The sequence below is a fragment of the Harpegnathos saltator genome, unplaced genomic scaffold, assembly GCF_003227715.2.
Source record: "Harpegnathos saltator strain DR-91 unplaced genomic scaffold, Hsal_v8.6 scaffold374, whole genome shotgun sequence".
Lineage (NCBI taxonomy): Eukaryota > Metazoa > Arthropoda > Insecta > Hymenoptera > Formicidae > Harpegnathos > Harpegnathos saltator.
Genome location: NW_020230177.1, coordinates 598899 through 624908, shown reverse-complemented (window position 1 = coordinate 624908; position 26010 = coordinate 598899). Strand labels below are relative to the sequence as shown.

The following is a 26010-nucleotide window of genomic DNA, read 5'->3' as shown; positions in this document are numbered from 1 at the left end:
CGCAGTGCAGCTAAAAAGAACAGATCAACTGTGAGAGGGAGAGAGAGATATGGTCTGTTCTTTTTAGCTGCACTGCGAAACTAGTGCAATAAGTTAGAATGAGACAACTATATTTTTTCTCACTTTAACTAATTGCACCGTTTCAGTAGTGCAGCTAAAAAGAACAGACCACTTGCTTTAAAGGAGGTTGATGGTGTAATCAGCTGATTATGACATTTCTGTGTATGTAATATCCTATTCTGCTGCAGTAATTAGTAATTTATCTCCAAAAGTAACGGATATTTATATTAAAGAAGAAGAAAAACACTTAAATATTTACATCGACTTATAAACAAACAGTGATACACATTTATTTTAATTGTATTTAAATATCAAATAAAGAGTTATCTCTTGTGAAGAATGTATTGAATATATAACAAATATATAAACAACTGTTATATTTATAATTGCAATATTGTATGGTGTAAGAATTAAAACAATGGCTGCAAAGATATATCAGCCTGATCAAGAGTTGGAAACAAAAGTTAAGAAAGGTTACTATTTTTCTTGATAGTATTAACATCATGTTTTGCATAATTTAATAGATTTAACATATCAATATAATATACAAATAATTAATATGTTTATTGCAATGTTACAGCAACTGAACGTATATCAGAGAACATGCATATTGTAGCAAATGAACCATCACTAGCCTTTTATAGGCTACAGGAGCATGTGAGGAAAGCATTACCACCAATGGTGGAGAAACGTGTGGAGGTGTTAGCATTACAGCAACAATTATTAGGCAGATGTTATGATGTAGAGTATGCAGTTAGTGCAATTAAAACCATGCAAGGTGCTGGAAAAAGTTTTGAGAACACACTAGAGTTTATAAAAAATGCAATATTCTTCAAACAACAGCTGAAATATGAAGAGCAGCGACGGAATAAAAAAGATAACAATAGAGATTCTGTTTATAAACGCTTGTCGGCACATATTCCCACTCTGGATCATCTACCAGATGAAATATCCGATGTTGTCAGAGAGACTGCGAATCGAGTAGAATCAATGATGAATCATGCCAGACATTCGAGTGAAGTACAGAGATCGACTACTATCCACAATTAGAGAGATATATTAAGCTGTTTAGAAATTCCTTGTGACTTAATGATGATTTAATAATGACTTGTTAATCTGTGAATTTTACGCATAAGTTATAATATACAGTGTGATGATATACAGTGTGAAGATATACATCACAGTACTATTATTATATAAAATCAAGATATTGATAAATAATATATGTATCCATTTGATCTTATGTTATATTATAAATGTAGGAATGTCTAATCTTATACTTATTTTTGTATTAAATATATTGTATATAGTAAGTTATGTATATTTATATTATATGTTACATATTTATATTATATATTTGTATGCTTCAGTTTTTACAATTGACTTCAATATGTTTTGCATGAAATATTTTTATATAAATAATCAACAGAATTAACTAGTCGACATTTTTTGAGTGAATATACAATATCATATTTTTTAGTTGGATACGAAATAGCTCACACAGAATGTATGTTTATTATTTTTTGTATATTTCGCAAAATTCATAATTTATAATAATATTATGACATACAGTATTGAAAAAGTCTGTTTAGAAGAAAATAATATGCAAAAAATGTCTTTTTTACCTCAAAAATGAAAATTTTTATTTTATTCAAATTATTAAGTAAATCTATTGAATAAATTCGTTAAATCTTTTAAATTCATCTTTTATATTATTCATATTTTATTTATTTTTATGACTGTTAATTTAAAAACCAGGAAATTAAAAAGGTAACATTTTGACAACTTTGAATTATCAAAGATTGTCAACATACGAATAATTTTAATGGCATTTACACTGGTAGCGTTAATAATATCCCCTCGAATGCATTCTTCGTATTGCATTTACGATTTACATTTTGTATGGATTAGGGTCAGTTGTTCCAACTCCTTGGTAAGTTTACTGATAGTTAAATCATATAACCGGAATAACCGGCCCTTAGTAAAGATAATTATTCACTCATATGTAATGTGCAATCAATAAATGAAAAAAGTAAGGTTACTAAAAAGAATAAGTAAGAAGTTAATGTATAAAATTAACATAAATATCTATATTTATTCGTCTTCCTGCTACACATTTGGTCGTTTTCAAACTCTAAGGCTGCGTTCCGAAATTCACAGCCAGTACTGAAAACACATAGTTTGTGTCACGTATATTATAAATTTTCAGTACTGGCAGTGAATTTCGGAACGCAACCAAAAAAGTACACATATATACTTTGCACCTGCACAAAAAGTGCATTTATGAACGAACAGATAGAGTGCGTTCTGTTTCACGCATATGCGCGCATTTTTATAGTATACGTGACATAAACTATAGATAAATGCGCGCATTACGTGAAATGGAACGCACTCATAGACGTCTGTTTCGGCACCATGATGTAATTGTAAGGTAAGGGTAACAAGCGCTGGTGATAAGAGAGAGAAGACATGGTTGAGTTGATATAAATATCGGAAATGCTAACAGCAACACGCAGAGAACGATGTTTACTTGACAGGGCTACTAATATTTATCAATATATTATACGGTGAGTTAAATATCATTTTCTTTGCCTGTATAGGTTAGGTTAGATATAGTCTATCTGCAACACCTATGTGACATTTGTCTGAAAATTAACAAGATCTTTGTTCATACTTATAATAACATCATAATAATGAAAAATGTATAAGCAAAAAGATATACACATACAGATATCATTATAGTGCAAAGGTTAGTGAATCTTTTAATGTTCGAGCTTCTTGACATTTTCAAATATTTCTTTATTGTTTCCTTTCTTATAAAAACGTACAACTGCATTGATAGTGTTTCATCAATTTTAATGTGTTTTCAGTGTATTGTAATTTCAAAATAGTCTCAAGATCAAAAAATATATTCTTTTTTGTAAATGTTTAGTCACAGATTTCAAGATTTTTAAACAAATAGTGTTTTAAGAAGTAATATTTTTTCTCTCTGAGAAAATATCTTTTGAATAGCGAGGAACTTGGGAGAATATCTTCAACAAAAGTTTAATTGTTTCCTAAAAGCAGTTTAAAATTATCTTTCCAGATATTTTCCAGATATTTGGAAACATTAAATTTTTTAAAGTACTTTTACTATCAGTGTGCAATAATATAAATTAATTTAGATTAATCCTTCCATAATCTTTTGTCAGTATAAAACATTCTTTGTCTTGAAGCCAAATATTTAATATGTGCATTTATTCTATTACTAATTATTTTTCATTGTAAATCTGTAAGTATAATTTATACTTATATATCATATTATACTTATATATCACATTTATACTTATATATCACATTATACTTAAGAATTTACAATAAATAATAATTAGTAATAAAATTAGTAATAATGATGAAGTGAAGACTCACACATAATATTTGTGTGTCAAGGCTCTGTGTTTTTATTTTTCAGAACAGCTAAATATTATCAATTTTTGAAAGAGTATTACTCATTACTAAATATATATGCACATACATATACAATGATTTATTAAATGATTACTGTAATCTACAGTTAGCAATAAGTTTCTAAAGTTTACAGACTACCAAGATTATGAATATGAAAAAAAGAGAACAAATATAAATATATATAATATATATAACAAATATAAATAATATAAATTACAACAGTGCATAAGCGGTTAGGCAAAGTATAATACAGTTCTTAGCATGACGTGGTCGAGCGATAGTACAATTCATTACCTATACTATGTACTAATTTCATCGTAACATGTACGATCCTAACATATACGTTACACGTTATCGTAACATGTACGTTTTTTGCGTCACGGTTGATAACGCTGTTTCTCGTAACAATTTCAAAGGATGATGAGTCATTAGGTTTGTCGTCAATATCAAGTTAATTGAACGAATTCTCTGTTCTTTCAGCTTCGTTCATATAACTGATCCGGGATTTCCCTGCAATTTTCATCAATGTATATGTGCTTGTGCGAAATGAATATTCTGCGTGCGTCTCATGGGAGAAACCGCTGGAGAAGTATGCTTTATAACGTCATACGTTCCGCGTATGGGGGCTGACTTTAAATTACACCGAGTAACAAAGTTCAAGTCACAGTAGAACTCGATTTTTTCCAACGTTCAACATTTATAACAATAAGTGATATTGGATTAATCGGACATTCGACTGCACGTTCCATTATAGATTAATCGTTGGGTTTTCCAATACTCCATGTTTCTTCCCCTTTGCTAGATAAAGGAGAACAATTTGTTTGCATAAGATAAAATTGCAGAGTTTTATTTAAAGAAATGGATAGTCTTTATATCTTCTTCTTTCATCTTTTCTTCACCTTTAACTCTCTGTTTACACACGTACTTCATGTATGAACATACATTGATACTTATTATTCATTTCTGGTGAATACATTTCGTCTATATTTGGTCATTGGTAACATCATTGTAATGTTTTAATATTTATTACACGGTTTGTTGTATTAACATTAGATCTTAATGCAAAAGTTTCAAAGTGCGAGCGTTATCGGTCGCTTCTATCTTCGCCCGTATAAGTAAAATTTTGTTAACGTCATTTCGTTGCGAACAATGCATACTATTCGTTGGTGAATTCATTCTGCTTAAGGAGTTAGACTGGTGTGACCAGTCGAAAAAATAGATTTTTAAATGTGGATTGCCGAAGAAATAAAAAAGCTGTAAACTTATGGTTTAGTAGTTTATTTACGTACAGGATGAAGGTATAAAATAGTCAAAATGAAAAGAAAAATAATTTTAGTAGCATTTAAAGTGTAATAGAAAGTCAATTTTTTTTCGCACCGGTCACTGGTGTTGATGATTCCGCCATGGATCGTTTAAAATCAAAGAAAAAATAACATTACTTTAGTGTATTGTATTCCTTAAGCATTGACCCAGTTTATTCAGAATTTGTTGAAATTTGACTGAAAAAGAAATGTTTGAACTTTTGGTTTGATTTTTGACACAAATATTGTTAATGAATTTGTTAGTATTTTGCAAAATAACAATGATATTGTAGAAATCCTCGGTTAATACTTAAAGAAAATTATAAGGATAATAGAAAACCAAAAATCAAGTCAATCCGATAAATATATCCCGAGGAACCTTCGACACCATTTTGAAAAACGAAGTTTCGAGAAAAACACATTTAAAGTTTTACAACATAGTCTTTATATTACATAGTGCAAGCTTTTTTGTTCTTACCGCTAACCTGCCATGCCAGCTTCGTAATAATTATCCCTCTCATCGTCGCTTCCTGCTTTGTTCTGCCGCCTCGAAATATCAGGTGTAGTAAAAAGAAATCCATTATTTTTGCATGAAATTGAAGGCTTTAATTACCATAGTTAGAATGATCCGATTTAGGTCAAATATGCGCCGTTTTGTTCGATAACTTGTTGCCATTTTGAAGGTAATTTCATTATGCCTCTCTCATAGAAGCCCTCGTCCCTATTGGCAAAAAATTGAGACAGTCGATTTTCACAAGCCTCTCTTGAAGCGAATTTTTCACCAGCAAAATTGTTCGCCATGGACAGGAATAGATAGTAATCACTTGGTGCCAGGTCCGGACTATAAGGTGGATGCATAAGAACCTCCCAACCAAGCTCCCGGAGCTTCTGGCGAGTCACTATCGATGTGTGTGGCCTGGCGTTGTCCTGATGGAACACAATTCCTCTCCTATTGGCCAAAGCTGGCCGCTTCTGGGCGATTGCTTCCTTCAGACGGTCCAATTGTTGACAGTACAGTTCCGAGTTAAGAGTTTTGCCGTAAGGGAGCAGCTCATAGTAGATAATTCCCTGCCAATCCCACCAAACACACAGCAAAACCTTCCTGGCCGTCAATCCTGGCTTGACCACCGTTTCCGCCGGCTCACCGCGATTCGATCACGACCGTTTTCGCTTGACGTTGTCGTAAGTGATCCACTTTTCATCACCAGAGACCAACCGCTTCAGAAATGGGTCGATTTTGTTGCGATTCAGCAGCGATTCGCAGATGGAAATTCGGTCCATGAGGTTTTTTTTCGTTAACTCGTGCGGCACCTATACATCGAGCTTCTTTTTGTATTCAGCCTTATTCAAATGGTTCCAAACGGTTTTTTGTGCAATCTTTAGCTCTTGGGCAATCGAAACAGTGCTTACATGACGGTCGGACTCGACAATGTCCATGATTTTATCGATATTTTCGACAATTGGCCTTCCAGTGCGTGGTGCATCTTTGACATCGAAATTACCGGAACGGAATCGACGAAATCAAAATTGCGCGTGATTGGCTGTTACAGTATCAGGGCCATAAACAAAATTCACATTTTCAGCCGCCTGGCTTGCGTTTTCGCCTTTATCGAAGAAAAACTGTAAAATATAGCGTATTTTCTCTTTGCTAATGTCCATCTTTGACGCGCGCTCAAACAAAACTGAGTCAACTAATCATAAAACTGTCACAAAAGTTTTTTTAGTACGAAATCTCATCTTTCTAACGCCATCTAGTGGAACCCGATCGGACTTATACAACGCGAGATACAGATAACTAAAGCCATCTATTGGAAAAATAATGGATTTCTTTTTACTACACCTGATATGATCTTCTTTAGATGCCTCGAACATGTGTGCCTTAACGATCAAAATTTGTTCTTTGTCCAAAACTTTTAAAATGTTTATCCTATGACTATATTCGTGGTATTTATCATTAAAAAAATGTTTGAATAACCATTATTGAATATACTGCTGGCAATATTGACAGCAATTTCAACGCATTTAGCATCACTAAATATTATTTTTGGAGCGAAGGTCTAAATTAACGCGTTCAGGCTCTTGTTCGAATTTTGAGTGTAACCACCCAAAGAGGGATACGTAATACCAACATTCTGACCTACCAGACCTGTCTAGCCTGTTAGGACGCGCACGGCCAATTATGAATAGCCGGTGCGCAGGTACGACCCTGTTATAGGCCGGCTGTACGTTTGCTGTAGGCTCTGTAACTCGGAAATTAATTCGAATTTATATTTGGGACCTTTTGTTCCCTACTTTACAGGCTTCAAACTGTTTTTTAAAGCAAAAAAATTTCCATTTTTTGAAAATTTTACACCGGTCTGACCCCTTAACGGCGATCCATCGCACAAAGAGTTGTACATTTATTGTAAATGATAATAGCTGTAAAAATGCGATATGCAGTCCGGAAAAGAAGTTAGATGTAACTTCGGTTGTTGCTTCACGGAAATTTTATCGCGCGACACGTCAGTCTACATAATTCATTAGCAATTGCGACTGCACATGTCTCCTCACACTCTTATTTATACAGATGTGAGACATTAAAGATCGTATATTACGGCAATGCTGAAACTTAAATAGGTACACATATACATTTGACAGGGAAGGTGTTTCCTTCCCACTTCGCACCTCATCCTTCTTGGGATAATCTCGCGCGAAAATTTCGCGGAGAAAAAACATCACAACATTTGTTTAATCGATATAAACGCACAGAATATTTTTGCACAAATATATCCATTAATGATGTATATTTATATATTTTCCAGTTTCGTTAATTTTTTAATTGAATTTTGTAGTCCAAATCCTTACTTGATTGCAACTTACGCGACAAGATTTGTGTAAGATTTAATTCTTTTTTATCTGGTTTCTCTTTTAGAGAATCTAGAATATATGAAGAAATATATAATATTACATATTTCTTTATACAGTACCTACCAAAAGTTTCGGGCCACCTAAATAATTTTTGAACGGTTTGAAATGTAGAATTGAAATTTATAGGATTACAATGGGATCACAAAGTCTATTATTTAACCACAAAAACACCCACCTCCACACTCCCGGAGGACGGGGGGAAGGGGAAGCCAAAAAATCTTAAATGGTATGTGGGGTTGAGTGAGGGCTGGTTCGAAAGGGTTTTCCGAGACGAAAAACCCTTTCGAACCAGCCCTCACTCAACTCCACATGCCATTTAAGATTTTTTGGCTTCCCCTTCCCCCCGTCCTTCGGGAGTGTGGAGATGGGTGTTTTTGTGGTTAAATAATAGACTTTGTGATCCCATTGTATCCCTATAAATTTTAATCCTACATTTCCATTCAAAAATTCCATTCAAACCATTCAAAAATTATTTAGGTGCCCCGGAACTTTTGGTAGGCATTGTATATGTTAGAGTGTAAAATATATGAAGAAACATGTAACATTATACCGAAAAATATAATATTACACATTGTTCGAAGTACATATCTCTGCCCTGTCGAAAATGATCGCAATTCGACCGCCAAAGCGTCACAAACGGTACATCAGAATTACCATCACGTAACGTCGAATAATAGCCAACGACACTGTCATGACGCATAACGATTGTCGTTTCGACGAAAGTGCGTCAGTCGCAGTTTTCGTTTTTATATTTTCACATTTAGATTAATTCAGTGAAGCGCTGGCGGAAGGCCTGACCAACTGGCGAAAATGCACGATTCACGAGTGGGTAGACGCGTGAATTTCAGCGCTCTGTTCGCGAAAATCACCGCGAATCCGGCACTGCGCGGCGATCTGCCAAGTATAAATTGTTTATCGATTCGCGTGCGAATTACGGGATCCCCCTCGATCCTCGTTGATTGCAGCGCTGAGACGAGAGACGAGTGGCTCTCTTTCGGCGAACGAAGTACAAGTTCGTTCTTCTTCCATTATATTCGTCGGGTTTAATTTTAGCGTCGTTGTTGAATGAGATCAGCACGCAAAACGCGTTGCGATGAAACAGAATATGGTCGATGTTTTTAATGCTGTAACTCTGAAAACTGCGTATAACGAACAATTTGAATTTTAGGGAAATAAATTACTTACTACCAAATTTAATAATCGATTTTATTTAATAATATATTTTATCACATTTTGTCGATCTTTTTTGTGTCGATTCTTTTTGTATCTTATTTCTTATTTATGTAACTTATTGTGTAATATTATAAAGTCTGAAAGCTTTTTTTATGAAGTTTATTATATAATATCAAATTATATTATATCTTATTTTTTTATGTAACTTATTAAAATATCGTATAGTCTGGAAGCTTTTTTCCGGAGTTTTTCTTATACTTATATATACTGATACTGATCTCTTATACTTATACTGATATATATGAAAGATATGTAAAAATAATTGAATCACGTTTTAAGTAGAAATCATATTTTTCACAGATAAAAGATTAAGGAGACATTTCTTGTTGCATTACTGATCGTCCGTCATAATTTAACATTACATATTCATTGTAACTTTAATGTAACAATTTTGAACTTCTTGTTCCTCTATGTTTCTCACTTATATATTCTCATAATTTCTCATAGATTGCACAATATCACGACGTAACGCGAAGATTATGCGAATCGTGCGGCACTTGATAACATAAAATTGTGATGAAAAAGTGAACAATAAATTAGCGATCTTGACGAATGGCCATTTCGTTAGCATTTAGACATTGTCATATTGTCGCTGGCGATGACGACTATATTATTTTGCAGTCTATAAATATAATAAGTGAAACCGCACGGCGATCGAAGACAAATGCGCGATGCACACGCACACGTGTTTCCGATGGTGTGTCGCTGTCGAATCGGGATTCCATGGTCCGGATGTAGTCTTCACGGTGTGTAACAGCGTAAACGCAGTGGCCGATTATCCACTATTTGAGCACGATGCGTTTCTCTCGCTTTCCACTACTACGTATTTTACGATCACGTGACTGGGACGTTCGTGCGAAACGTCGTCGTTGCGATTCGCTTTACATTCTCGAGGAGTATCGCGCTACACATTAATACGTTACATCGTTCGATCGTTGATTTATCGGCATCTGCTTAGTCTTGATGAAATTAGCTATTTATTTATACATCGATATAAAAGTAGATGTAATAAAAAAAGAATATCTCTCGCATATGTTGACGCATGCCAACCTTGCGCATGCAAAAGAAATATGTCGATTAATTCAAGCATTTTAATTAAATCGAAACGAATTTAAATTAGTTCTCTACAAAAATATAAATAACTTCATTAACTTGGAGACATCTAGAATGTAGAACAAAACTGCTACAATTCTGCACGAAACGAGATAACTTTCAGCTAAAATATTTTTTTTGCGATGATGAAATCTCAAATAATTATGAAACAAAGATAACACATATCCTATTTCTGCAATTCCTGCAGAGTAATTCTTGAGCGACAAATTGCTAAATCCATAGATTACGATACATACGAAAGTGCTCGAGAGAGTTTTGGAGAAATTCGAGCGATCGTCGGCAAAGATACAGCGTGGAAAGCTAAAATGAACATCCCTCTTACCGAAAGTCGCGCGGATGTACGCGCTATTAGACGCGATATCAAAAATCGAAAATGAATGGTTTTAAAATTATGACAAATACTTTATTTTACACATGTTTTATACTTGTTTCATGATACACAAGTACGAAGTTGCTCGTACGAGAAGCGGTCTATAGTCGCTTGGATAAGAGTTATCGGATATAACTCGAAAACAATTTATTGTAATATTAATATAAAGATACACGTAGACGTCATACATATCAATAGGCATTGACGAAATGTCGATCCTTTTCGAAGAAAGAATCGTGTAACGTCAGTCTTACTTTCAATCAAGAAGACGATAGGAAGTTTGTTATGGGTCAATTGCCATTCTTGCTTTCTTAGAACGCTTGCAAATCGCGAAAGTCCCATAACTAGTCGTCGTAACGTTGCTCGATTTGCAAGAAGTCGGACGTCCTTCTTCCGTATCTTTCTCTTTGAAATGAATAAGGATGTTTTACTTGAACAATATTGAAATCAACTATAACAAGAAGCGAATCGACGCTTGATATCTCTAACTTTGAACTACATAAGAGAAAAATCTTGGAAAAAGATAATATTGTAGAGTTGAGCTACGCAATACGTTCATAATTTCGAGCGTACAATTATTTTAATAACAGATTTGTGCAATAATACATTCGCAATGCACGCTCATTTTTTAATATTATTGAAGATGATCAATGAGCGAGCGAAATAACTCTTGAAATATATAACACAATTTTTCACGTCAAAATGCTAAGGAGTCTACTCAAACGAGAAATATGTAGAAATATGATTTTCATTCATTTTGCAATGGAAATCTCAAGTTGCATGTATATAATATATTAGTTTTGAAAGTAGACTGAAAGAACAAAACGTCGTACAACATGTTAATCCGCAGCAATAATCGGTGGAATAACTGATAAAACGCGAAAAATGACGGAGGATACTTTTCGCTTTGGAAAAATATCGATGTTGTTGTTTATATCAGTGAGTTACACAAGTGATAACTGAACGAATTCTAATTACTGTATAAAAAGAAGCGCTTGAAAGTAACGTGAAGAGTTTACGAGCGACGACATGTCTAGCTACAATTAAAGAGATTTCCGAATAAATAAATAGAATAAGTTGCGGATATAGAATGTTATACGTATAATGGGAAGAATATGCAGCGTTGCGAGAAGAGGGTGACACTCTGCGCATGGTGTCCTTGGTTGGAAACGTCAAAAGGATAGAGAAAGTTCTGACGAACAATCGCAAGAGAGAAGAGGATTGGCGGACAATGATCTATTATCACATCGATATTTATGAGCGACAGCTGTGCGCATTAGACAAGGGGACCGAGTAAATAACTGCAAATAGTATAACATTGTACAATATGACGAAGAAAAATTATGTATACCAGCAACATTGTGTCCATGCATTTGTGATATGCATTATTTATTTAACTCGAAGAATAACTCGCCTGTAGCACGCTTGGGTTATCTGATTTCTCGTATAGCGTTGCACTTTTCAGACGGCGTGCGACAAACGCGTTTTGGACATTACCGTCACTTTATTGCCTATACAAGCTTCCTTCTTGTATTACAACGGGAAATACCATCGGGGTTATGACAATCGCTATTTGCAATTGACTGCAACAGCGATCTCGGCGGAGATATTTTCTTTCCGAGTATGCTCTACAGTCGCTATACGGAGCGATTTTGACGATGATGCATATTGCATGAGAGATTTGTAAAAGGAGGAAGATCCGAAAAGGATTGAGCAGAGAAAGGAACGTATCTATCCGACGTGATGATGTGGGGACGATGTTCAGATAACCGAAACGGAGTTATATGAGATACTGGACAGAATGGAAATAAAGGATGCGGCGAGAAATATGCGAACCCGACCGAAGTCGCGTGTCGCAGGATTGCGGAATCCTGAAAGTTTCCCATGATATATCCCACTGTGATTTTGATCCCACGTGATTTATCCCACGTGCTAGCGTCGTGAGGAACTTCTAGAATCCCGCTATTGAAATTTTTGGATCGGGAACTCGTGTGTCCCTAATACGTACTACAAGAGAGATGGATGGGCCATTAGAAAGTTGATCGGATAACGAATATCTGGCACGAGACGGGAGATGCAGTTGGAAGAGTTACGGAGGAACGCAAAGAGAAAAGGGAGTAACGATGATTTGACGAAATAGAAGAATGAGAGCGTGAAGGAGCTGGAAAAGCTAAAGGAGCGGGAAAAAGAAGGTAGTGGAAGAATGAGAATTAAAATGAGAAAGAGAACGTTAAAATATAAAGAGTTGGATGATAAGAAAAGTTATATTATAGATACAGGAAAGGTAACATATTATACAGATGGCATACTTTATAGCAGAGATTTGCGGAACTTCGTTGGACTTTCAACTACTTTTTTTTATAAATAATAATGAAACATGTGGGCCATGTTCAAATATCAAAGTATCTACTATTGTTACTCGCCTCTTTGCCGTCTTTCAGACAACTATCTGACTCAATGTCCGTAAACATATTCATCTTTCGAGTCAATGAACCTATTTATGACTTGAGGAACCATGTTGTAAGTTCCTTATAGATATACTTAGATACAACTGATACACATAGGTATGGGAGGAACATAAAAGGAGGGGTCTATTGAGATATTTGACAGAAGCATGAGAGAGAAGAGTCATACAAGCAAGTATTCCGAGGTCCGAATGACGCGATAGACGCAAGAGATAAAAGTAAGCAGGAGTAAAAGAAATAAGTGTGTCCGCACAGCAGTATTATTAATAATATTATAACTTGTTAGAGTGCCAGTACTCATTACTTGAATATCAGTTCTTTTCCCGAGACGAGGCTCCGTGCAAGCAGAACATTCGCAAGGAAAACGCGTGGCAAAAACGGAGCCCCTTTTATCCGGAGTAGCGTCGTTCAAACCAAAATTGCGCGGAACTTAAAATCGGAAAATTTGTATTTGAACGAAAGAGCTGAGTGGAGGGGTAGCTGTGGTGCAGCGAAGGTGGGATGGCAATGGTAAATCACCGTCGCCGTCGAGAAGCAAACGTCAGTTAGTCAGTGCACGCCGCAAGTATTCGAAGGGAAGTTCACGCGGGATCACACTCGTGTCTTCAGTTTCGAGCTGGCACTTGCTCAAGCTAGTTCCCACGTATCTCTCGTCGCTGCCTGGTGAGTACTTCATTTATCGATGTTGCGCTTCTTCTTCTATACAACGAAGTGATACCAGAATGACGTAAACGTTCGTTCGGTCGCATCATTTTTCTTTCTGAAACATTTCGCCGAATCCCGGCGAACCCTGTTGCTAACTCTTTGCGCGAAAACACAAATGCCGGTCGCGCTTAATTTGCGTCTATTTTCTGAGAGACGTATCGAAGCGTTCAGTATGAATCTTTTGCCCGTGCAAAAGATTGCACAGATCGTACCGAGAACACAAAGGGAGTACGAGAAAGAGAGAGAGGGGGTTGAGAAAGAGGAAGGAGAGAGTGAGAAAGAGAGAGCGCTTCGCGAGGTAGAAAATAATACGTGTCTTTAAGGTCGCCGCTTATGATGATATTTATAAGTGACGGCAAAGAGTTTCGTCGAGACGCGGATTGTCTCAGTTTTCGAAACAGGTTCATTACCGTCTAGTTGTTACTTCATCGTCTACCCTTGGGTTTTGCTTGTCGCTGAAGAATCGCTCACGGGTGAATCGATACTCACATAATTAATCTGAGCAAGAGAGTAGTGTCAATCGCGATTATCGTTGATGGACGGAAATAAATGAAAACACACACGTGCTTCTATTTCCTTCTTCGTATGTTTTAAAATTTAACTAGAAAATTATACATGATCGTACGTGCTCGTGAGAAATGCTTTTCTCACCTGCAAGTATTGTTTGATAATTAAATCATTATTTTATAAATCGGACAGTCGTGGACAGAATATCCGACTATTTGAAGGGGAACTCGTCAGTTCAGTGCATTTTGCGCGTCTAAGGGAAGTGTGTTTATATATTTACTTCCTTCGAAGAATGGACTTTTTTCCGAAAATAAAGTCCTTATTTTCCACCGAAGATAAAGACTTTTGTATAATAAATCAAATATATCGACGAGCACTTTAGTGAAGAATTACATTTTTTATAGGATCCCTATTACCGTATATTACCGTGATAATAAAATTCAAAGATATATGGCGAATAATTATTAATATTCCCTCTGTGTTATTAGGCTAAGGGAGATTGTATAATTGCGCATCAATTATTCAGTAATAATCTAGAAACACGAACGTTTAAGCGATATAAACAAGAGTCTCAGTAATTATTCGCAATGTTTTGTCTTCATTAAGGGCCACTCAAATGATATATTATTAAAACTTTCTTGAGATCAAAACATAATTATCGATACATGGAACTCTTTATACAATACTTTCCTTTCTTCTATATACAATAACAACAAATCTAGATATAATACCAATTAATTAATCGAAAGAAGCAAAACATTATTCAAATCTTGTATTACAAGTGTTCATTATTCTCTACTAACTGTTGCTTAACACACTAACACATAACGTGATAATATATGGCAAAATATTTAAAAGAACTTTGAATTACAGTCGATAAATATAAATCTCAATTATACGAATGAATACAAAAGCCGAGAATCATCGTGTTTATCTTAAAAAAAGTGGGTCAATATGTTTAGATATTATTTTATATATATCAATTGACAATTATATTTCCTGATAAAAATATGTAGTTAAATTTTTCAATTTTTCTTAAATTGCTGCGCGTTTATTTCTTGAATATATCACATATCAAAGATATTATTATACATCTCACTTGTAAAATTTAAGCCGAACATGATACTTTGACTTATCATCTAAATTAGATAGTAATAAATTGTTCATAGGTAGTTTTATCTGTTTCATTCGAATGATTTATTAAACAATATTTCAATTTCGACAGCAATGTTTTTAGAAAGTCAGATTTATTATTATTATTATTATTTCTGCGTATTTGTCTATCAGTTCTTACATCTAGATAACGAACATAATAAAATTATGATATCGTTATGCGTACAAGATCAATGTTTTCGTTCATCAAATGACAGCATTTAATTAGTAAGAAAAAGTCAAAATAGAAAAAGAAAAAAATATTAGCATACATGTGCGGTGCCGCAGATCACGTAAAGGAACGTATCATTGGCAAAGAAAGTAAACTTAATTTACAGAATGGTACGGTCGCGAAAGAGAAACGTACCAGTGGAAAAAGTGAGCATCGCGATGAAACGACGACAACGTAGTTGCATTTGTATACGCGCGAGAAAGGTGGGCGCTCACGAGGAATAAAGAAAGTAACGATCTCGGCGCGGAAAAGTTGAAAAATTTCCCTCGGAATGTATGAGACGTAAAGCCGACAGAAGATACAAGGTACTAAATTTTTTTACCTAAGATGTGCATTGTGAGGTGACCACTTGACCTCAAATTTACAAACTTGGAATTATAGAGGGTATCCAAAAACAATTGTGCCACAGTTTGTGGAAGTGTAGAACAGATTAAGGCGAACAAAAAAGTCTGATACCGTTTTGCGATATTCGCAATAGTTATCAAATTATTAATCATAGAAGTAAGACGAATGAGCGCACGCTGAGATGATAAGAGAAGAGCATTTGAGCTGTTCTCGGGCTATAACATGGCTCAGTCGTTCTCGCAATTATTATCGCACGAAGGATAATGTGTCGTTTTACGTGTGCTTACATGTGCTTTGCTGTTCTTACGTCTCACTGCACCACGTCTAACCTTACACCAATATGTGGCCACTAAATATTATAATTCATGATTACAAGGTCACCTTATCAAAAAACAAAAATAGTTTAATTAAGCTCGAAGTAAGTACACGGCGCGTTATCTTCGTCATGTAATAACAATAGAACGACTGACGACTTCCTACCATCTCATTTATCGCACTTCTATGCTTATAATAACTTGATAATCATTGGGAATATCGCAAAACGGTATGGAACTTTTATGTTCGCCTTAATCCGTTTTACACTCCTACGAACTGTAGCACAATTGTTCTGGGACACCCTCTCCGATCATCCCGGACATCCCGATATCAATAATCTTCCGTTAATATGAAGCTCTTCAGAGACTATATAAAGCACCTTTTTGCAATATAGCAGTAGCAAATAATTATAAGAAGCGACTCGTTTTTGACGTCGATGAATATTGGTCACATTGCGATTCATTTATATATAATATAATTCTCTTAGCCGGTCGCTTATAATGACTAAAGTTACCGTGGCATTCTTTTGTCGTGTATAATATATGTATAATATTCACAAAAACGACTTGCCGTTTGTTATCGTTTTCACTGTATTGTTCGTCATATCAAATGTTTTTTTTTTTTCTTTACATGTCGTTCCGGATAGGTTAGTTTTTATCAAAATATGATATTATTCGGTATCGGAATCGTTCGTCAAATTTTCGTTTGCTAGTCCGAAGCGCAAAACGTCTCGGGTGCGATTGATATTCTCTGATAGTCGATGATATATAACATGATGTTATTGTTTTTTACGAGGTGGTCGACCGAATTTGTATAACGTCTACTTAATCGTGCTAACTGCGAGCAACAACTTTTCTGCGTCAATCAGATTATTACGTGGCACAATTGTTGTATTGTTGAATCAACTGATATTAATGTCACGAAGCCTTTATGAAGGGAACGATATAAAAAATTAACTTTAGTTGTGGTATTAACTCAATTATAATACCGCGATATCAATCCTTATCTCTGTCATTTCTTCGCATTAATTGTGCATGATAATGTTGCCAGCTGAATATAAATTTTTCACGTGTGGATCTCGCCTAGAAAGTCCAAGATTTTAATAATATACATATATAACACATAACATATATTAGAAATGTAGCTAATCGATTATTCTTCCTTTTCGGCGGCTACTGTGAATCTCTAAAACCTCCTATTCTTTCTCGTAAACCACCTCCTATTAGCACTTTATCGCGAACGTTCCAATTCCATCATAGGTCACATTATAAAGCACTCCGCTGATGAAGTCGAACTGACGAAATTTGCGATTTTGCAAGCGATACTTTCTTCAGTAGTTGATATACACTCCATCGGGCGATCATTGCGAAAACGTAATTTATTCTACAAGATAGCTAATAGATTCAGACTAATTTGCCCCAAGCTAATTGTCATTATTTTCCGTCACTTGTGCGACTTTCTTTATTTTATTTCTTCCTTGCTGTCCCTCCGTTGCGTTCATTGATACTTTGAAAATAATGGAATGTCTTAACGCAGTAGCACCTGTTGAAAGCAAGAAGAGTACAACGGTCAGTCGGGTGTAGAAATATTCTTGAATACCTCGGCTCTTGGAAAGTCACCGACCTTGACAGACATCTCGTTCTTTCGAGTTGCGTGCCAGCAAATTACTTTTTCTCTCCCGAATTAATTTTGATAATTAATAAACATGAGAAGTGCGATATGTCTCACATTTCTTGTATATCGTTATATAAAGGCGTAGTCTACGTGGTATTATTTTAATGATTTGAAGAAAGAAACGAACAAAATAATCATATAAAAATATCTCTACGAGATATAAATCTCGTACGCTTTACTTCGCAGATTTATTGACTGACACTTCAAAATATATAGTAACATGCGCATGAAACGAAATTATGGTGTTTTCGGCGGTCGACCGATTAAAAGGTGTGAATTATTTGAGATATTCGGGAATCGCCAATCTTGCAACATATGCAAAGTTGTCGCAACGTATTATCGAAGAAAATTCTCACACCGTCCTGATTGCCTCAGAAATGTGGAATAAATCATTATCACGATGAATCACCGTGGAGATAAGCGCTTTTTTCACGGAAGTGCACGGTTTAGCAGCATCAAATTGTATCAGCGACATAATAGATATTTATTAACACTCTGGAGCGCTTATCGAATTAATTGGACTTGCTAACTCGTACTCTCTAAAAGTGACAATTAGTGCATAATCGCTGATTGATAGTGAGTTTCACTGATTCACTTTCAGAGAGTATGTGTACATCGATTGATTATTTAAACATGTTCTTATTCGTTCGATTTTTTCTTCTTTTCTCCTTCTCTGCCTCTCTGTTTCTTGTTCACAAATTATGCGTATGATAAATGATATCAGAAAATTATTTAGCATGTCCAATAAAGTAAAAACCAAATATCACGAGATCAAATCTCAGAGTTAGTTTAAAGACACACACCCGCAGTTCACTGTTATATAACTCACACAATATGACGACTACGTTGACACCCGTAAGATGTCACGTAACATCTTGATACTTTCCCCAAATAGGTGGTCTTGTCTCTTGGGTATCGTATTGCATGTTAATTCATTATCGTATCGCCTCGATCCTGTGACGTTTCTTCGAACATTTACAGGAGAAAGAGAGTTCTCTTCAGGTCTTTTTTTGCCGACCCGTTTAACAGAGATATAGAAATTAGTTTTGGCGGGGAGACGCGCTTACGAGATCGTATAATTTTCGTCTGACGCGATATATCTCGATCGAACTAGAATTGATCTCCCTTCCTCGGCGTAAATATCGAATTATAATATACTGTCAGTTTTCAAATAGTCGATGAGATAGAAAATGAAAAATCTTTCGCACGTTGCAGATTTTGCATAGCGCTTTTTTGCGGCAAAGACACAATGGCACGCTTCTTCGAGATATACGGACGGTTCTGCGCCGGTCATCCTGTAGAGGTGATCGTGGCGACCTTCACTTTGACAGCGTGCATATTCAACATGGAGACAGGAAACAGTCTGCTGCGCGAAGGAAGTTTACTCAACCTTACGCGTTGTCGTCACGGCAAATGCGATAGTGACGTAAGCAGATCCTATGAGAAATTTGAATTTCTCACTACTTTCACACACCTATCGACTTTGTTTTGCAACCATCCTATAAAGTTGCTATACTAAAATTGCTTATGAATTTCCTTTAAACATTCATTTGCTTATAAGTTGCTTATAAACATTCGCATCAATAATCAAATGCTATATTTATTATATTTCGGGACGAGCAATTTATTATTTTAAGTAAGCATAAGATAAAGATATTTTTAGACTGAATGTGTTTAGCTCGCATATTGAATGAGAATCGTTAAACTTAATCGTTAAAATTAATTTTGATAAACAAAAAATCGTTTTGTTTATCAGGAACAGAAAGCAGTGGATATTATACTGAGGACGATAATATGCTGTTTTAATATATTGTTTACCTATTACCTGTTTCGTAATCTACAAAAAATAGGACCCAAATATGTTTTAGGTAAGCGTGATTTTATCCTTCATGTGTGAACGATATATTAAATACCGGAATTATCACGTATTGATTTCCGAGCTTAATCATATTTTTTCGTAAAAATCGTGCGGTCTATCGTATATTCCTGCCCGTTTTAAAGTCAGAAGTGCTTACGGAGAACTGAATGTGTAATATCGCGGAGAAATAAATGTGTAATAATTATGCATGCTCAGATCATTCATAAAACCGGATCTTCTCGAGCGGTGCGTGAAAGCCCTCGGCGGCGGTGAAAGTATCATGGAAAGCGATAGCGCTTAGCACGTAGCATCGTCGTGCACGCGCGCGCACATACGATTATACCTTGTTATTGGATGCCCGCTATATACTTAATTATACGAAACGTACGCACCTACAATGTTCGAGATGTTGCACACGCAAATCGTTAGTGAGCTATCAATTCGCGATGAGATTCGCGTTGCACAAACGTAACGCGCGTAACGCGTCATTCTTTTGCAACAATAGCACAATAACGTTCGATTGACGTATAATCAGTTCGTCGATTAATGTACCTCTGACCTCGAGAATGTCTCATGGATATCAATATCTTATACTCAACTGTTGCAGGTATCGCCAGCGTCTTTACCATATTCTCCAGCGTGATGTTTACTAGCACTTTAGTGAACTATGACCGGGCTAACACTTCTGACTTGAAGTAAGTATTTGCCATTTCATGTAAAGAATGAATCGTTAGAACCAGAGCACCACGTAGATCCGGAAGAAAATGGATCATTGTCCAAGTTATTCAGCTTTCATTGTGCGAGTCTCTTTGAATACGCGGACGTCTCAGTAATATATTGGCGAGTAAACTTATGAATATCAATTGTATCAGACTATCTTTTATACGTCTAAAGAGGAGAGTTCTCAGAGGAGGAATCTTTAAATGCTCTATTACTGGCGACTCGTTCTGTACGTTCGCTGTATCTGTGCGCGGATATCTGTCTCTTCTCTCACTGCGATGCTATATATCATTTTCCAAGAATGTTTATGTTTCCAGGCATGTTCTATTCTTCTTCCTACTTCTGATTGACTTCTCGAAGGCCTGTACGTTAGCCAAGTACGCACTGAGTTCGAGAAGTCAGGAGGAAGTCCGAACGAACATTGCACGCGGCATGTCGCTTCTGGGACCAAGCATCACTCTCGACACTATCGTGGAGTTTCTTCTCATCGGCATAGGATCGTTATCGGGCGTCAGTAGGCTAGAAGTCATATGCACCTTTGCGTGCTTAGGCGTCATCGTCAACTACATTGTGTTCATGACGTTCTACCCGGCGTGTCTGTCGCTTATACTGGAGGTAACTTGAAATACTGACTGAGCTCGTCATAACCGTTTGGAATCTGGTTCTTTGCATTCACTTTCTCCGCACCTTCTTCCTGCGACTTTGTTACCTTTCTTTGAGTCCGAAATGTAGTCGCACGTCTCCACCGGTTAAAAACAGACAAGTTATTCCAGCGATATATTTACAGCTTTATCGCAGAAATAACAGTATGGGGCAACTGAGCGTGGACAAGAGGTTTATAATGCAATTGTTGAACGAGGAGAATCAAAAGACGAACCCCGTAGTACAACGCGTCAAAACGATTATGATCTTCGGCCTATTTATGGTGCACACCAGCAGGTATTTATATTATGTTTCGATACAGGGACACGAATTATGTTCTATATTGTATTTCGCCGTGTGCGTGATGTTTTTCGTCATTCTGGATGTAATGTCAAATTACAAATTCATTCGACTTTGTAACTTGATACAACGCAACGTCACGTAGCACGAACGATGACATGATAAGACTATACATCTGTAATTCTCCTTTTTACTAATGTTTTTGCGCGCGCCTATCACTTAGCATATCGCTATCTTTTAATTCTGGAGGGTCAGATTTATCCTCCAACACATCGGAATAGGGTACAAACGTATGTAATCCATATTCAAGACATTCGGAGTTTTTGCGTTTTCAAAGGTCTATCGATACCGCGAGGTCGAGTAATTCGCGCATTGATGCGCATAAACGTCTCTGCATCTTCGCTTTTTCCTCCGTTTCAAGACCCAGACATTCAAGACAGACAGACGAGAAATATTGACAAAAAAGAAACAAAAATTATAGAGGTCGGCTTCATTAGATTTGACGTTTGTACTACTACGACGTTTTTTGTGATTATCAATCGCACCTACAGATGTGGAAAATCGTCGTCATTGCACGTGTTACTGCAACTCGGTACTGTGTACCAAGCTCCATATATAAAAGATAAAATATTTGTTTACGATGATATATTGAAACGCAATTTGTTCCAATTCCGATTGCTGTACAGCCGTAATTACAATTTATGATTTTAACAATTTATTATCTTGACATATCCAGAATGCTGCGCTTTTGAACGAGGTCCGAATGAATTATATGTTGACGTGTTACGCGTTTTAATATTGCATGAGGATAATAATAACTCGCATACAAAAGATCGGCCGCTCATACAAAGTAAAATGAGGGTTCGAAAATAAGCGTCACAGAGAGGGAGCGAACACACTTTGGGCCCTCTTCCGCTGGGCGCTTTTCATCGCAGATGTTCGTTCAGTTTCAGGAAGAGCAGTGTTAGATTCACGTCGTCTCTATCAGCTAACAAGAAACAGCAAATAAACTTCATACTAATGTGGCGTTTTATGTGAGGCGATTTTTATGCTGACATTCGCTATAATTAATTCTTGACGTCACGTCGTCTAAATCGGTCTTATGGTTACGTGATGTTTCCTTGCAAAATTATATGTTAATATGATTCTAGATCCTTTTATAGCTACATTTTTTTAAGATTACATATTAATGTTAACATCTAATGTTAATTCTTTTTAAAAAGAACAGGTAATTTCTTAATAACATTCCTCCGCGATACATTTAGATGGAAAGTGCTTCCTTCGTACCACATTGGCTTTGAACTCATTAGTTTTTATTACTTTTTGATTGGAATCGGCCTTTTTTCGATGAACGATAGGAATTTGAAAATAAACAATGATCTTTCTTTCTCTCAATATTTTCTCTAGAAGAAATTCGACTGTCGATTGCTTGAGGAATCCGTTATTACATAATAATATCGTAGATCTGAGATGTACCCTGTATATCATACAATAATTGGTATACATTTCATGTGCCAATTATATTTAATTGATTAATTAAATGTTACAGCCGTTGGCCTTTCAAGACTGAAGAGCCCGAACACACAGCGGAAGCAGTGGCAACATCTGTAAGGGCAGAAGTAACGAATGGTTCATACAAGACTGAGAACTCCGAACTGACCGGACATTTGTTAAACATGCAGACCGTCAAGCCGGAACACTTTGTGATAATTATTCTAGCGCTGGCGCTGTCGGTCAAGTTTATTTTCTTAGATAGAAATGACGAAGAGACAGAAACGGAGGAGATAGAAGCGGAAATCGATGACCTCGCTTCGGATGACACGAATACAATAGGCATGGACATGTCCTTGCGACGGCGATTCAGAGAAAAAGCATTACAGTCGACCCAGCAACCATCAATTTTTCCACTCTCAGGGATTGGTGGTGGATGGATTGAAAATGACAACGAAAGGAACGTGGAATATTCGGACAAGGAAGTACAAACTGAAACAAATTTCGATAAATATTTCGGTGCGTACGACTTGGCTAGCGAGAGCTCGTCGTCGAAGATACCTGAAGTTCCTAGAAGCGTGAAAAAGTGCCTAGAAATATATAAATCTGAGGTAAGAATTAAATATTTCATCCTTGATGTTAATCCATCATCCGATATATAAAGTACAGAATAAATAGAAGTAAGTTTTCTTAGACACTTAGACATCTAAGTTATAAAAAATTAATTAAGATATGACTCTTGAATAAATTAAAACAATAATTTCTTTACAAAGAAAAATTATTACAATAATGATTTATCAGTGATTGATATTAATAATGACTTATCAATGAGTGATAATTATCAATGATTTTATGAAAATTAAAAATTAGATTAAACCACGTGAATAATTAATAAAATATCGCGTATCGTTAACTGCTACTTTTATTTTTTCTACTTTTTTTATCATCACCTTTTCTTATAATTATTATAATGTGATAACTATGACAAAATAAAGGATAAAGAATAGTGCTGATTTTCATACATGTTTAATTAATCGTAAAACACATTGAGTGACATCTTCTCCTTTTACATCAATATCTTCTTTGTCTCTTAGCTCGGAGCTAACGCATTGACGGATGAAGAAGTGATTGAGTTGGTAAAACACAAACACATAGCTGCCTATCAGTTGGAGAAAGCTGTGGGTGACATGGAACGCGGCGTCGGGATCAGACGCCTGATGATCGGTGCCGTCGGCAATTTCACAGAGGAGATAGCCGATCTGCCTTATAAGAACTACGACTACAGCAAGGTGCTAGGTTCATGCTGCGAGAATGTGATCGGCTACCTCCCCGTGCCAGTCGGGATCGCCGGACCACTGTTAATCGACGGTGAACTGTATCATGTGCCAATGGCGACTACCGAGGGCTGTCTAGTGGCATCTACCAACCGCGGCAGCCGGGCGCTGATGAAGTGCGGCGTAACGAGTCGCATAGTGGCGGACGGTATGACCCGGGGACCGGTCGTACGATTCCCCAGTATCGTCCGGGCGAGCGAGGCCATGTCGTGGATGCAGCAAGAGCAAAACTTCCAGGAGATGAAGGACAACTTCGATCAGACCAGTCGTTTCGCCCGGTTAACGCGGATTCACGTGCGCATAGCCGGTCGACATCTGTTCGTTCGCTTTGTCGCGAAGACCGGCGACGCGATGGGCATGAATATGCTGTCGAAGGGCACCGAAAAGTCTCTGCAAACGGTACAGAGTCACTTCCCGGACATGGAGATATTATCGCTTAGCGGTAATTTCTGCACTGACAAAAAACCCGCGGCTGTCAATTGGATCGAAGGTAGAGGCAAGAGTGTAGTGTGCGAGGCGGTCGTGCCGGCGGATGTCGTCACGAGTGTCCTGAAGACATCGGTGCATGCGCTAGTTGACGTGAACATCAGCAAGAACATGGTCGGCTCCGCAGTGGCGGGCAGTATAGGAGGCTTTAATGCACACGCTGCGAACATTGTGACGGCAATCTTCATCGCTACCGGGCAAGATCCCGCACAAAATGTTGGTAGCAGTAACTGTATGACGTTGATGGAACCTTGGGGTGAAGAAGGCCAAGATCTCTATGTATCTTGCACAATGCCTAGCATAGAAATTGGCACAGTGGGCGGTGGTACAGGCTTGCCAGCGCAAGCGGCATGTTTAGCTATGCTGGGTGTGAAAGGCGCACACGCTACCGAACCCGGTGAAAACGCCAGCAAACTTGCTCGGATTGTTTGCGCCACTGTGCTCGCCGGAGAGTTATCTCTGATGGCTGCGTTAACCGCCGGGCATTTAGTCAAAAGTCATCTTAGGCATAACAGGTACAATTAAAAGTCGCATAGCTTATCTGATAAAATATTATCGTTATAAGAAGTATGTCCATACTGCTGCTAGAACAGCTCAACATCAAGAACAAGAATTGTTAAAGTAGTTTATGAAAATATCAGCAGGTTGAGTAGCTTATTCTTAAATCGTCTTAAATCCGTATCTGAAAAGAGAAACAAAGTGCATGTGTAATACCGAGATCTTGCAAAGCTACGAATTTAAGGAACTTTTCTATTGTGAACATAATCTATTCGTTTTTCATCAATATATCGATTTAATTTGCCAAAATATTAATGATTTTCAAATATAAAAACAATCGGTTACGTTGTGTATCTTTTTATGTTTGCAGGTCATCTATCGCAGTTAGTAACTCAATGAACATTAAGCATAGTAACGCTGCTGATGACAAGCTAACTGCGTCTTCGCAATACCTTTGTGCGGACTTCCCACAGGAACACTAATTCTTTTCTTCCGGGAACAGTTCTATGGATCATATGGCTCATTATAAAATGTCTTCCGATTGAAATGTTTAAGAAAGCGATAGAGAAACGCAGATATTTTATCAAAAAGATATCATACAAATTTACTATCGTTTTATTAACATTTCAATGATGGAAAAAATTGGTGTACGCATTGAATAATGAAATATTAGACAACGATGTTATTCTAATGTATAGCATCATATTGTAAAAAACGAAAGTAGAAAAAAAATAGAAAAGTAGAAAACTTGTTTAAAAAATAAGAAATGTAAATAAAAACGAAAAGATAATAAAATACTATAACAAATAATAGACATGAGTACAATATTATATATAAATAAATATACGTAAATTT

At 36.4% G+C, this 26010-nt stretch overlaps 2 protein-coding genes across 5 annotated transcripts; both read left to right on the top strand.

Annotated features, from left to right (window-relative positions):
- The first annotated feature begins 356 nt into the window (after window positions 1–356).
- LOC105189371 (BLOC-1-related complex subunit 8 homolog) lies at window positions 357–1263 on the top strand. Its single transcript, XM_011151433.3, has 2 exons — window positions 357–533; window positions 641–1263. Exons 1-2 carry the CDS (start codon window positions 479–481, stop codon window positions 1108–1110), a joined length of 525 nt encoding a protein of 174 aa, XP_011149735.1. The 5' UTR covers window positions 357–478; the 3' UTR covers window positions 1111–1263.
- A 1188-nt stretch (window positions 1264–2451) lies between these two features.
- Hmgcr (HMG coenzyme A reductase) lies at window positions 2452–25892 on the top strand. 4 transcript variants are annotated; one of them, XM_025300522.1, is made up of 10 exons: window positions 12756–13114; window positions 13212–13559; window positions 19042–19252; window positions 19583–19694; window positions 20292–20379; window positions 20722–21019; window positions 21192–21343; window positions 22896–23448; window positions 23932–25172; window positions 25526–25892. In XM_025300522.1, the coding sequence occupies exons 3-10, from the start codon at window positions 19076–19078 to the stop codon at window positions 25635–25637; spliced, it is 2733 nt and encodes a 910-aa protein (XP_025156307.1). In that variant the 5' UTR covers window positions 12756–13114; window positions 13212–13559; window positions 19042–19075; the 3' UTR covers window positions 25638–25892. The 4 variants fall into 4 exon arrangements, with proteins under 4 accessions (XP_011149715.1, XP_025156307.1, XP_025156308.1 ...); XM_011151413.3 differs by lacking the exons at window positions 12756–13114; window positions 13212–13559 and adding an exon at window positions 2452–2627; XM_025300523.1 differs by lacking the exons at window positions 12756–13114; window positions 13212–13559 and adding an exon at window positions 15524–15797.
- The last annotated feature ends 118 nt before the right edge of the window (window positions 25893–26010 follow it).